The sequence below is a fragment of the Schistosoma mansoni genome, chromosome 2 (genome assembly GCF_000237925.1).
Source record: "Schistosoma mansoni strain Puerto Rico chromosome 2, complete genome".
In the NCBI taxonomy this organism is placed as follows: Eukaryota; Metazoa; Platyhelminthes; class Trematoda; order Strigeidida; family Schistosomatidae; genus Schistosoma; species Schistosoma mansoni.
Genome location: NC_031496.1, coordinates 23,601,678 through 23,616,044, shown reverse-complemented (window position 1 = coordinate 23,616,044; position 14,367 = coordinate 23,601,678). Strand labels below are relative to the sequence as shown.

The window sequence follows — 14,367 nt, the reverse complement described above, 5'->3', positions numbered from 1 at the left end:
TCATTGTGCTTCCATTAATTTTTTCTTTTAAAATTTTAATACAGTGAATTTGTTAATAATCACTGAAATGAACAATTTCTGTAATTTTAGACAGAGTTGAATAGTGGCTAACGATAGAATCCAAAACACTTATTTCTTCCTAATGAAACTCGTGAATTGGATGTACTGGAATCTCAGTTCTGATGTTTAAATCGGAAATAAAGCCTAGGCTCTTTTGCTCCAAACGCCTAAGGCATTATTCACTTAACTACTAAGTTCAGTTAGTCGCTAATGTATACAACAGGGATTCTATTACTAGCCATTATTTAACTCTACTTAAAATGCTTTCGAACTGATGTTATTTACCAAGGCAATTCAGACAGAATGTAAGTATGGCAAAAGAAAATGATCAACTACAGACCTTAACATCAAGATTTGAAGAACCTTCGAATTCTTCTATATTTGTTAGTTTAATGTTAACTAATCATAACACAGTTTTCAATCTTCACTAATACTTTTCTGTCAGCTTGACATAAAGTATATATATATATATATATTTCAAAAGCAATACATTTATCGTTCTGAGGCTGTAAGTGGCTGAAAATAATCCATAACATAAATATATTATGGTAAGCAAAGATGGCTATATAGAGGCAATACGCACAGTATGCACATATGCCAATTATAGACTGATTAGTTGCAGTCCTAAAAAGATCAATGGGAAGATTCAAACAAAATAATATTAATTTGAATATAAATATATTATGTTTCTTGTATTCACATTTGCTGATCTCATTTAACATATATAAATATACTGTAAAAATATTACAGTATTGAAAATTTAACGGCATTGTTCAATGTAGGAATAAAGTTTTATGCTTTGATACATTATAACGTTGATATAGTAATAGTAAACATTTGAGTAGAAAAAAAAAACTAATCAATTAACAAGGAGTAAAACTGTTCAGAATAAACAATAGATGTGACATTCCAGTATATATCAAATGTTAATTTTTTTTATGTAACTCGCAAAGTATTTATCGATCTATTTGGAGACAAGTTACATAACAGTAAGCAAAAGTCAGTGATGGGAGAAAAAGAAAAGAAAGTTAATAAAAAAAAGGAAAGATATAAAACTTTAAAAGTGGAGAATCATGAGAAAACAAATGAAAGTAAAATACAAGAAGAAACTGAATGACACAATCTTCAGAATAAGGAGATCTATAAAAAGTTAAATGACTCAACTGGATATTACGATTAATTTGGTAATCAACAAACAAAAAGTTTGTATCTCTTTAAAACATCCAAACTAAAAGTTAATGACTTTATGAACATGTTTTAATGTAGTCTACTCTTAAACTTGTTCATATTCTACTTGCACTATAGTAAGAATAACATATCGAAGTAAAGGAACATGTAAATATTGACTTATTATTCTTAGATCAGAGGGGGGTTTTGTGGAGAATTTAGTATTTTCACTGTTGAAATCATGAGTCAATTGAAGCTAGACCATCATTATTATTCTTAACTGAAACTTTGAGTTGTGTATAAAAATAAGTTTCGTTTTTTTTTGGTGTTCGATTATTTGACGATAAAGTTTCATGAATATTGATATTCATAAAAAATGATTTTCTAAAATTGTTCATTCTCTCTAACATCTTTTTTGTTGATATATATACTTTCACTTTACTTACTTACGCCTGTTACTCCCAATGGAGCATAGGTCGTAGACCAGCATTCTCCAACCCACTCGCTAAAGAAACGCTAACTATCACTTTACTACAAATGAAAATTCCATTTTTAGATTTTTTTAAATTTTTTTTATTTCTAATTTCAGCCGGATTTTGCATTCAAGTGACATTGAAACTAAAATTCAAAGAAATTCAAATTAGCTATGACTGTCATTGAAAATTATACCTTTGTTTTGACACTTCTTTTTTTTATTTCAGAAAGACTCATGATCACTTTGAACTTGTTTCCAATGCTTGTTGATATTTCCTATTGTAGTTTATGATCACTGTTTAGATTTCGAAGTATAGCTAACTATACACAGAATAAATTCATTTAGTATTGTTTGTTTGAATCTTCCCATCGATGTGTTAGGACTGCAACTGGTCAGTCTCTAATTGCCATATGTGCATACTGTGCGTATTGCCTCGAAAAAGTCTTAATTCACAAGCATTGTAAGCAAAGATGGATAGTGGCTAGCAGTGAAATCCGTGACGCGCGTTTCGTCCTATTTGAGACTCTTCAGCTGGATGTACCTGCATCTCAGAGTTGGTGTTCACTCAAGGACTCGAACCCAGTAACTTTCGCTTCAGACGCCACCGAGTTATCCACTCGACCTATGAGTCCTGATAGCCACTCGCTTGTGCGATGGGGTGAAGATTAAATTCACTTAGTATTGTTTGTTTGAATCTTCTCATCGATATGTTAGGACTGTAACTGGTCAGTCTCTAATTGCCATATGTGCATACTGTGCGTATTGCCTCGATATATACACAGAATAATTTTCATATGCTGTTGTCACTTATTTATTTAAGCACATACATATTGGTACAATTAAGCACCAGATAAATATGCGCCTCACAAATCTCATTTGATTTGTGTGAGGGCTGTGATACTACCCAGGTGCCCAAACTGAAGCAGGTGGTTTTCTTAGGGGGCCACACCTCGAGCTATTGTCACTTAGTCATGAATTGCACTAGAATATATGGTTTGATGATAAAAAATAGACTACTAAAAGTGAGCTTAAATCTAGAATCTAAGAGTTCCTTGAGAACAGTCAGTGATAATCTCAACAGAGTTAGTAAATTATATTCAGAACATGGCTTCGTTTCTTTTTAGTTGACTGTCTACAAAAGAATTATAATAAATATTTCCAATACGATTGTTCCGAAGCTGTCAGTAAATCTTACTTCTCATAAGACTGAATTTTATTTGACTTGAGTAGACGATAAAAATTATTTCAGAGATGTGACATCAGAATTTTAGTTTTTCGAATGAACGTGGTAAGAAAAGTAGACATCTCTTTGAGTCTACTGACATCCTAAAAAACAATTGTCATGAGATTATTCTTTGCAAGTTAATGATATATATAACTCGTAGAGTAATACATCCATAAGGTGTATCGATGTGTATTCCCAACTACTAACAAGAAGATTGTTTATAGCTGAAAGCATTTAATTTGTGGTGAGAAAATTTTATAAATGAAAGCCACGACTTAACAATATTTGTGAAACGACACACCTCAACAGTCTCGCAGAACTAAACTCACTTTTTCCAGTTTAGTATAATAGTTTGTATCCAGAAAATGGTAGGCTACATATTTTAGGTGCTGAAAAATCCCAGGCAAACATATGAAATTAAAACGGTCTTTAACTTATTCATTTCAAACATCCTGCTAGACAAATAAAATTTTCACTTTCCGCTTTAGTAATGATTTACAATTCAAACATGATCATGTTTATGACCAACTGTGGGAATTTCAATTACAGATAATCCTTTGTTAATATTGCTGCAGGCTTTATCACTAAACCACATACACATTTAAATAGTCCGAAGATTATCTCTGAAGATAGCTTACATACCACAATGACTTTAGCTAGATGACTAATCAAGATCATAGATCACTGAACAGATACTTCATCTTAGTTTTGGACTCCACGTCAGTACGAATTGGTAACACTGCCAGAGATCAAATGTAAAACCATCAGTTTTCAAAGAAAAGACATTACTTTTAGATCACTGAGCAGAGTTCGCCAGGAGACCAAACAAACCTGTGGGTCAACACATGTGATGGATCCAAAACAAATGTAAAACAACTGTTCAATGTTTCTTGATTGCGAATGGTAATGTAGCTTAAGTCAGTTTGTGATATAAATTAACTTAAAATCGGATATTACTTTCAAATTAGCCTTTCCATTAAGTGAAAAGAAAATTGATCATGCAAGTTAATTATTATTTCAAATACACTAAATAAACACGTACGCTAATTACGTACTAATTACTGTTGACTCATCTTATAAAGCTTCATAATAATGAATTACACATCAGTTATTCAGACAACATTAAATATTAATTAGGTTCATGAATAGTGTTAAAATATTATAAAAATATCATTATAAATTAATCATACCTTTTGGTCGGCGATCACCATCTCTTTCACAGACTGTTTCTTTTCTATATGCTTCAATTTGACGTGTCATTCCAGCTAGAGCATTAGCATTATAATGACGTGAAAGTGGCATAACAAATGAATCTTGCATAAAATTATCAATTCCTTTTATAATATCATCAACTGAAAGTGAGTCGTAAACGCATAATCGAAATGTCTATATTAAAAGGTGAATTTAAAACAAGCAGAATATGAATTTAAAGAAGTGTAAAAATTAGTGGAATAAAATACAAAGTTTCAAGGTTTTTAGTAGTGATCTAGCTTACATCGAATCATACTTTCAACTGCTGAAGCAATTATTAAAGGAAAACTAAGTTGCATCACAGAACGTTTAAAAAATATCATCAGTCTTTTTTTTATAATAGTTTGTAGTTTTTGGCTTGTTGCACAGTCTCTGGCGATATATATATATATAAGCACTGCTTCCCACTAGAGCTCAAGGAAACATCTCTTGAAGTCAGTCACTAGTGAGCATATGATTATAGATCACACTGGTAGGTCCTGGGTTCGAATCTCGTGAGTGCATAATCGTGTATGCGCGCTGCTGAGGAGTCCCATAATAGGACGAAACGGTCGTCCAGTGCTTCCAGGTTTTCCATGATGGTCTAGCTTCAATCGACTCATGATTTCAACTATGAAAATACTGAAATCTCCACAAACCCCCTTTTGGTTTAACAGAAACATCAGTGTCAAATTTAAACATTTATTTCAACATTGTAAGCAAAGATGGATAGTGGCTAGCAGTGGAATCCAGGATGCGTGTTTCATTCTATTTTTAACCCGTCAGCTGAATGTACTTGCATCTCAGAATTGATGTTCACTCTGGGACTTGAACTCAGTACCGTTCGCTTCAAACGCCGTCGCGTTATCTACCCAGCTACTGAGTCTTGATAGCCACTTGCTTGTGCAGTGGGGTGAAGTTTACATTCACATAGTATTGTTTGTTCGAATTTTCTCATTGATGTTTTATAACTGCAACTGGTCAGTCTCTAATTGTCATATGTGCGTACTGCGCTTATTGCCTCGATATAGCCTTATTTCACAAGCATTATAAGCAAAGATGGATAGGGGCTAGAAGTGGAATCCAGTTTTATTTCAACATATATAAAATATTGTAGTATGTTGTTACTGATTAGTATTAAATATTGGACTTAATTGGTAAACACAACCTATATGATAACTAAATGTTCATATTAAATTAAAGAAACCAGGCTCTAAACAATACAGCTTGAAATTAGTTGAGAGAACTAAAATCAACAGTAAATATATACCTTTTCTAATACTAAAAGTACTATGACATGCAATTACCTATTAGTGATATTAAGTTTGTTTGCAAATACACAGTAATCTGTTGTTCTAGTAAATGATAAAATGATTCACATAAATGTCATCTTTTTTGTTATGCAATAAATGTTTCTCTAAATGCAATTATAAGCACATTTTCAGCTCATATTTAAATAGTATATTTTATGAGAATGGTTCACATAATTAGACTTGTTAACACATTCTGATATGATTATACATCAAAATGATTTTCACCCCTTCGACGCAAAGCTTGAATTAAATATGAATAGCATTGTCAGTGTTACTATACAAATGAATATCAAAGTGAATTAGAGATAATTTTACTTCCAGACTATTGAAAGCAGCATAATGATTTATTTTAGGTAACTTATAATACAATCCAAAACTGTTCTAATGGAAATTTATTGAAAATACTAGACTATTTTGTTATCAATAACTGAGAAAACAAGTGTTTTGAATTCATGAATTTATGACAATACAGTATAACAACCATATTTCATGAACTGTCATCATTTGGAGAGCCATTGAAGACAAATATCACTAACAGTATTATACTTCCTGTAAGATCTGGAAACATGGCTGAAGAGAATTTTGATCTAGGATAAACCACAAACACTTGTATAACGACGGCCTTGTATTACATTGTAGCTCAATCCCCCTTAGTATGGAAATATTTTTGTCATGAAGTCAATTTTTGAATTACCGATTTCATGTTCATACAGATTTCCTTCAAACTTGATTAAAAAATTGAAAGTGCCACTAACTAAAAAGTAACTTCAAACAATATTCAATACAGTATATTATTCTCATATTTGAAATCATGAGTTAATTGAAGCTAGACCACCATGGAAATCCTGGAAGCACTGGACGGCCGTTTCGTGCTCTGAAGCGAGACTGGTAGGTCTTGGGTTCGGATCTTGCTCGCGAGGTGGGATCGCGGATGCGCATTGCTAAGGAGTCTCATAATAGGACGAAACAGTCGTCCAGTGCTTCCAGGTTTTCCATGATGGTCTAGCTTCAATTGACTCATGATTTCAACTATGAAAATACTGAATTCTCTACAAAACCCCTTCTGAGTATACTATTCTATTTCCCAACAATAAGATTCTGAGAAAAAATGTGTTTATAAGGTATAAAACATTCTTGAAAATTACAAGATATATTAGATGTACATGGTTGAAATTGATGAATATTGTGTGTACACATGTCAGAAATGAAGTTTTCAGTAGTTATCAGTTGGTAAACATTAATTATAAAAAATGAGATATAACTTTTCTCATCCATTATAAATCAACCTATTCAAATCCTACATTGAAGAAAAAAAACATTTCTAAATTGTATTCCTCTATACATTAAATGATGTCATATTTCAATAACAGATCAGCTGATCACTACATTTATATTCTATCATGCTTAAGAAATTACATAGCTAAATCAGTTGTTATACTTATGTGAATGCTTCACATGTAATGTTAAGAAGAAACATATGTTTGTCTGTAAATTGACTTAAAATTTCATTAACACATTGATATGTAGTCTGAAAAAAAGTGTTTTCCAAAAAGGCCAAACAACAGTTTCATGTATAGACGCTGAGTAGAGTAAAACTCAAACATAAAGTATTCAGTTTTGTAGCTTGGATGTTTGATATGAGTCAACAAAAGTGAATTGAAATTCGAACCTGTAACCGAGTGATTAAAAATCAAAACCTTTTATTTTTAGAAATCATTGAAACAACCTTTTTCATTTGTATTACTATCTGTATTCACGAAAAAGGGAACAACATTCAAAAACAACTAATCACAATATCAACTTACATCATTAGTCATCATTACTGCAAATATACGAGCCAATTCAGCATAATTTAATTCATCATTTTGTGGTCCAATATAAATAAATATAAAACGTACTGGAATATCCACTTCAGAAATACATGAACGTTGAATAGTTTTATTTAATCTTAACAATACAAGAATTGGTGATTTTAAAAATTCAATTAAACCACAAATAACAGTACATGCTTCAGAACCAGAAGATAAACAATTAGTTAATGGTTGATTATATCGATGATAAGGATGTTGACATTCATTGTGTATACTAAGCGCTTTTGTAAGTGAACTTGATCCTTGTTCTCTACTACCTAGAGAAAGCTGATATAAATGAGTAAATAGAACTAAGATAAAAAAAAGTTTACAATCTAATCAATTATAAGAAATTACTAGGAAATTATTAATAGAGATACGATAAGAATCGTATGGTACCTTTAAAATTACAATAATAAGTCATTATACATATATGATGAATACAATGACTCGAAGAAATTAATCATAAATCATGATTTAAAATGCATTATTCCATTATGAACAACATGAATAGTTCAGTTAAATCAAAGCTTTGAGTAAAAACATACACATTAGATCGATAGCTTGATTAGGTTAGTTATCTGTTAATATTGCAAAATCATATATCTTCGTTAGGTTCCGACTTGTCAAAAGAGAAAAACAAAACACATAGTACCAACCTTATAACCAAGATCATTATATGATACACATGATCTCTTAACTGAACATTGCTCCTGAAAAAAATTGGTGAAGTGAAAAACTGTTGAATATATATATAAATATTTCTTAAAATTGGATCTGTATTCATAAAGATCTCAGTTGAAGAATGAGTTACACTGTAAAATAATAAGTGTTTATCTAATCCGGATTCCACTCATGTGCGATTAAACAATGTATTATTGATCAAACTCCATATGAAACCTTAATGTACAGATACTCATAAAATGACACAATTGCATTGTAAAAAAACTTATGTTTGGTGTTCACTTGCAAAAATTCCATTACCCAGACAATGAAATTAAATGACTAACAATGAAAACATTCACAAAAGATAAACATTATAGATATTTAATGAAATGAGAATGGAACTATAATAAAGGGGATAATTGTGCATGCATAAAAAGTAAAATCAATAAGTGGGAACTGTAAGTGATATGAAATGTATGTACAGGCTTAAAAACCTCGTATGAGTATAAATATAATTTAACGTTATACTAAATTGAATAAAAAAAAACAGTTTTATGTTTCTAGTACCATGACAACAATTTTACAGAAAAAAAAATTGTGGTAGCAATTATATTAGCATTATTACAAAAAGTTAGTTTTAGAAAACATCCCTTTTTGTAAATACCGGGAAATAAGATTTCACCTTTATGTAATAACTAGTTAAAAGGTAAAATATTTGATTAATTTTGTCAATTTTCACTTGTGTGCGTATATTGTGCATATATATATTCTTTAATTGAAATTCTTTTTCTAAATTTCTTTTAAATAAAACAAATCTCTGAAAATAACTTCAGCACAAAATGATGGACAGTTAAAGTGAAAAAATAAGTTTTAAATAAAACTATATAGATATGACTTTGTGGCTGATATAAGTAACTCTGCCTGTAGCTCCTCTGGGGGCTACTGCTGGTGCCAAGTCCGGGTAAAGAAGGAGAGTTGAGCATGGGGTTTCGGCCCCCAATCCCGTAGAAAAGCAACTCGCTAAAAAAAACGCTAACCAGAAAAAAATTATTCAAACCATTTAAACTCTGCCCTGATAGTTGGAGGAAGAATTATGACGCCTTATGATGAAAGCCGAGTTCCTTCAGAAGTCATGAGGCTGATGCACCTTCTAACAATTAGAGCAACAATTTTTATAGGTACATGGAACGTCCGGACAATGTGGGAAACCGGAAAAGTCTTCAAAATTGCTGAGCTCATATAAGTTTCAGATTACTCCTTTTTACGCCAAAAACGCAAATTAGATTTACAATGGAGCATAACATAACAATTTGTTTCATTTTCTAGACTTCAGTATGAGGCATGATAGAAATAGTTGATTTGAGAGATATATTTATCCAAAGGATAAATGGATAGGATTATTCTTAAAGATCAATAGATCTTATGGAATAAGCTACAAACGGGTTTTTTTAGAACGCTTTTTAATTGTGTCAGGAGATTACTTTCAAAAGATAAAATAGATTGGGAATTAACCGTAGCTGAAAGATATTTATATGATAAATGGTTATTCTCAAGAATTTATAATTATAAGTAGACAAAAGCGAGAGAAATGGAGTATGCTATGATTAAGAAGAACGCTATCTTCCTGAGACTTGGATTCAAGAGCAATGAGATAGATTGAACAATTGTTTTCAGATTAAAGGCTATAATAAAAAGGATGCATCTAACTTTTAAGCTTATCCCTCTGTATCAAACTAATTTTTTATTAATAAAGTTATATGCAGATAAATTGACGCCTTATGTTACCTCCAGTTGTACCTAACACTCTACATGTACGTGTCAAGCTCATATATCGAAAGAACAGGAAGTAGGGTTAGTATCCACATCTCTGACCACACTCCGTAAAAGATTAGACTAACAATTCAGTACGTTTTCAGTAGTGATATTGCAAGCCATCTGCTTGACAGTGACTATAATGTTGATGTCTCAAAGTCCTTCAAGTTAATTAGTAAACAGAGGAGGTCGAATTTACTACGGTTCTCTGAAGCGATTGCCATAGAAATATTTAAACCCAATTCACGCATCCTAAAAGATTCAGTTTTCATTTCTTGTGATGAAGCTATTCATGAATTCCTCTGTTCGTGACCTTGAATACTGACTCGCATCTTTTTATCTGATCTTTACTACGTTGACAGATTTCATGTTAAGATTTACATAATCAAAGCATTATTATTTTATTGTTAAATAATTCTGTGTGTATGTTCTTTGTTTTTGACTCAAGAGTATTCTCTTATTCAACATATAAATACTCATATGATATAGCAATATAAATATCTCTTACAGTTCTTCCCTACAGCTTACACTTTTGATAAATCTTCACTGATAAGAACTTTTCCGATATTTTAATATAAATTATGTAAGATGAAGTGTTACTGATTAGTACTATTATACTTAGAATGTGAGCAGCTGATGAGAAACTGTGAAGTATAATGAATTCATATTACTCTGCTCCGTTAATTACTCTTGTTTTAGTGAAATTTAGAAATGTAAAAAAGCTGTATGAAATAAATTATATCCTCAACAAACTACGATACATTAAATAGGAATAATATGTTTGTAGAATCTCACCGAATGAATTTGAAGTAAATCCAACGTTTCGCTTGCCAATCTTGTCCTTGAAAAAGCTTTGATCAGATTGTCAGGCGAAACGTTGGATTTACTACAAATTCATTCGCTGAGATTTTACAAATATATTATTCCTATTTAATGTCTCAGATCAACTCGGCACCCAAATACTGTGAAACTATTCGCTCTAATTTAGAAAAAAGTTCTTATAAACTACGATACAGTTATAATAAAATAAAGTGCAGATGAAATAAGTGTTATTATTATCATCAAACTGGACAAAGATTGTAATGACATAATAGTTAACAAATATTGATTCACTGGTTTTTCTGAATTTAAGAACACCGTGTTGTCTAATCTACATGTGATAATAGAATTCTATAGGTGTATTTGTAGTGCTAACACCAGTCCTAATGAATTGACATGAAGATAAACCTTAGATTATGCCACACAGAAAACCATGTATCTACATCTATGTATTATATGATACTTACCAGCAAGGTATATCTGCAATTCTGTTCACTAATGTCAAATCTCATGGAATCTCATACACATATTTCCCTTTATTACCTTGAAGAGAAAAAGAACGAAGATTGATGCGTATTATTCTGCACCAATCTTCGCTCTTGCTCTCTTCATCAAGGAATCCTAGTCCGGAGTAACTTGCTATTGTCTAGAAGCACCGAACAGATATAAATATCTATCATTCAGCTCATAGCAGTGATTAAATTATTTTGTGAAATTATAAATCGATAAATCTAGAGTGTTTTACTATTCTCATACAATTTTAATGACTAGCAAGCATGTGGTTATCAATCAAACAACTATACATTGTAGATTTATTGTATACTAAACCATTACAAATGCAGGTTCGGAAGTATAAAACAATGTTAAAACTGCCTATCATTAAAAAGAATGGAATGTAATTGTTACTAGGAAAGACCGTTCCTTTTAATACAGGACGAAATTTATTACATTGGATTTAATAAAACATATGAAAGTATTTATTTTGAATTCAGTTATCGTTGACTAATTATCTATGCATTTGAATAATCATCTCTATACATCTTAGATAATATTTTTAAAAGAGTAACAGATATGTTGTTCGATATACATTGTGTTCCTCTGATAATATGTTGTTCGTGTTTATTGACCAGTCTAAAATATATACATATATACTGTTATTTAAACCAACAGACAGAATAACTCCAACTTTCATATAAATCAGATAAATTCAAGTATACTGACTAAAATCAGTTTATCAATATATTTATTCTTGTATCATTAACAAGATGATCAATCCAAAAGAATTACATCTCTAGATTTTGATCTTATGATGTATCGATATTGGTACATTTTGAAGTTAAGTAAAGTCACGAGTCGATGTCGACTGGAGGGCATTTACAAGATTGCAAAGCACGGAAGAGACATTTAATACTTATAATTTTTCATGATAGTATATCCATACGGTACTGAATACATGATCATCAGATTTTGTCATGAACTCACTACCTTTAAACTATAAGTTGAACTATGACGGTCCTCTATCTCATATATTGATGTAATCATCTTCAAGTAATCGTCTAAAGTCCAGCACAGATTAAATTAATGTTATCTAATTTCTCTGTAGAACTTCGATAATAATTTATGGAGTACTCATCAGAAGGTTCATTCTCGTGCACAATTTTAAACGTTCATTGATTACGTATTTAAAATGTGTGTTCTCTTGTATTTTATCATTCGTTATTTATCATCACGTCGGGAAATAGAAGCAGATATGAAAAGAATAAATAAAAAATGGAAAGAACTGGAAAGGATTACCCAGGACAGAGTTGGATGGAGAATGCTGGTGGGCGGCCTATGCTCCTCCACGAGGGGTAACAGGCCTAAGTAAGTAAGTAAGTATTTATCATTTCATGATGAAATTGTTTTTGATAGATAAATTTGACAAGTTGTTTTAATAAAATGAAAGTGTCTAACAAAATTTACAATGAAATCATTAAAAGTTACATAACTTATATTACTTGGAAGCTTTAATCATTTTACTGATATAAAAAATTGATACTCAAACTCAAATTAATTGAAAACGTGATCAAGAAATCATTGATTGATTGATTGTATAATTAGGAATAGTTAAACTAAATTGCACAGACATACATTATCTTTTTTTCAACAAAAAAGTCCCATATTTTTTTTAGCAATTGTTAGCATTAGACTTATACACTCAATATACACTAAATACCCACCTTTGGTTTAAAATCATTCGTTGAAGCAGATGCTCTTGTCATAGAAATATGCTTCTATAGAATAAAGGAGGTGATATATAGGCAGATTATGAGAAGAAATCAATGAAAACAAGTAGTTAGTTAGTAGTTGATTATTCATTTTGAAAATAGAATTAAGATAATGGAAAATAGATTTAGCTTTATATTTAATGCTGAATAATGATTAAGTGTATTTAGTGTTCTATAAGGCTGAAGAATGTTTTTATTTTATTTTTCAAGATTTTACTTAATATTACCCTGATAGGTACTTATTATGATGATATAGGTATCCTGGATGGAACGCAGAAAGTCCTCAAACATGTAATACAACTGTGTTGAAATAGTACGTGCACTTATTACTAGTTCCAAGTGAATATAAGTTTACAAAGGGCATTAAAATTAGCACTCCAAACGATGTTTAAATAATTGACAAGATTTATAAGCAACATTAGTATTATTTGGTTTCTTCACTTTTATTCTAATTATTTAAAATTGTGTTCACCATGATAATAACTGTATTAAGTAGTACTGCTTTTTCATTATTACTGAAGTTCTCTATCTTGCAACTATATGAACTATGCGAAGAAAGTGTCTGATTTTTCGCCATAACGTTTGACTGGTAGATAATATTTTCAGGATTAATTTCTTAAAAAATCCAACTGATATAGAAGAAAGAGTATTGACAGTTGATAAAGTGAGAATCTTTTATAAAACAGTAATTCCCTACCATACGAATATGTTGGCCTGATTTATCTGAAATAATATAAGTATTATAATTGGGCTCCATTTATATGTAAGAATTGAAAAAATGTCTTTAAGAAACTATCTTTTTAAAGGGAATAATATAGCAGAGATAGGCAGTAGAAAACTTGATGTTAGAAATAGTGGAAATCTGACCTTAGAAACAAGGTAACCTACTTTTACATCACCATATGCTAACTAATTTAACTTGAAACCAACAGATAACATTTTAGAGATTATTTCTAATGGCATTGGCTAACTCATTCGTTCCTACTAGAAATATTACACTGATATACTAGAATGATGTTTTGATTTTGAAAACACTGATTGTTTATGGTGTCTCTAAATACTTCAAGATAGTTGTAAGACGATACATAAAAGAAATCATGGAAATGGTCGTATAAACAATAAATCGAAAAAAAATAACAGTAACACTTGTCTTTACCTCAACTAAGAATAATTTTGTCAATAAAATGAAACCATAACCCACCTTAGCTCCAATCGCTGCCACAGATGCTCTTTGTAAAAAGGCTGGTTTCTAGATTGTGCAAAAAGAATTGTACTGTTTAATTACAACACATGATTAACAAACAGAATAAGTTCACTCGGGTTATATTAACCATTGATAGTTGATAATAAATTGTTAACAAAAGTTTGCTTTCTGTCTATACAAATAAGTATTTGTAGTCACTTATTTCAACATGAAAACTATTCGAGACAATTTTACCGATAATCTCAATAGTTTTTATAAAGCATTTGACAAAAGGCGCGA

At 30.8% G+C, this 14,367-nt stretch overlaps 1 protein-coding gene across 1 annotated transcript in view; it reads right to left on the bottom strand.

Moving 5' to 3' along the window:
* Nucleotides 1–14,367, bottom strand: part of Smp_180960 (putative anion exchange protein) — a gene marked incomplete at both ends in the record, with an annotated part of 49,715 nt that overhangs the window by 24,108 nt on the left and 11,240 nt on the right. The window contains 2 exons of the mRNA XM_018796147.1: nucleotides 4,136–4,313; nucleotides 7,276–7,608. Of these exons, the coding sequence (XP_018650389.1) occupies nucleotides 4,136–4,313; nucleotides 7,276–7,608 (511 nt within the window). The remainder of the gene's footprint in view (nucleotides 1–4,135; nucleotides 4,314–7,275; nucleotides 7,609–14,367) is intronic.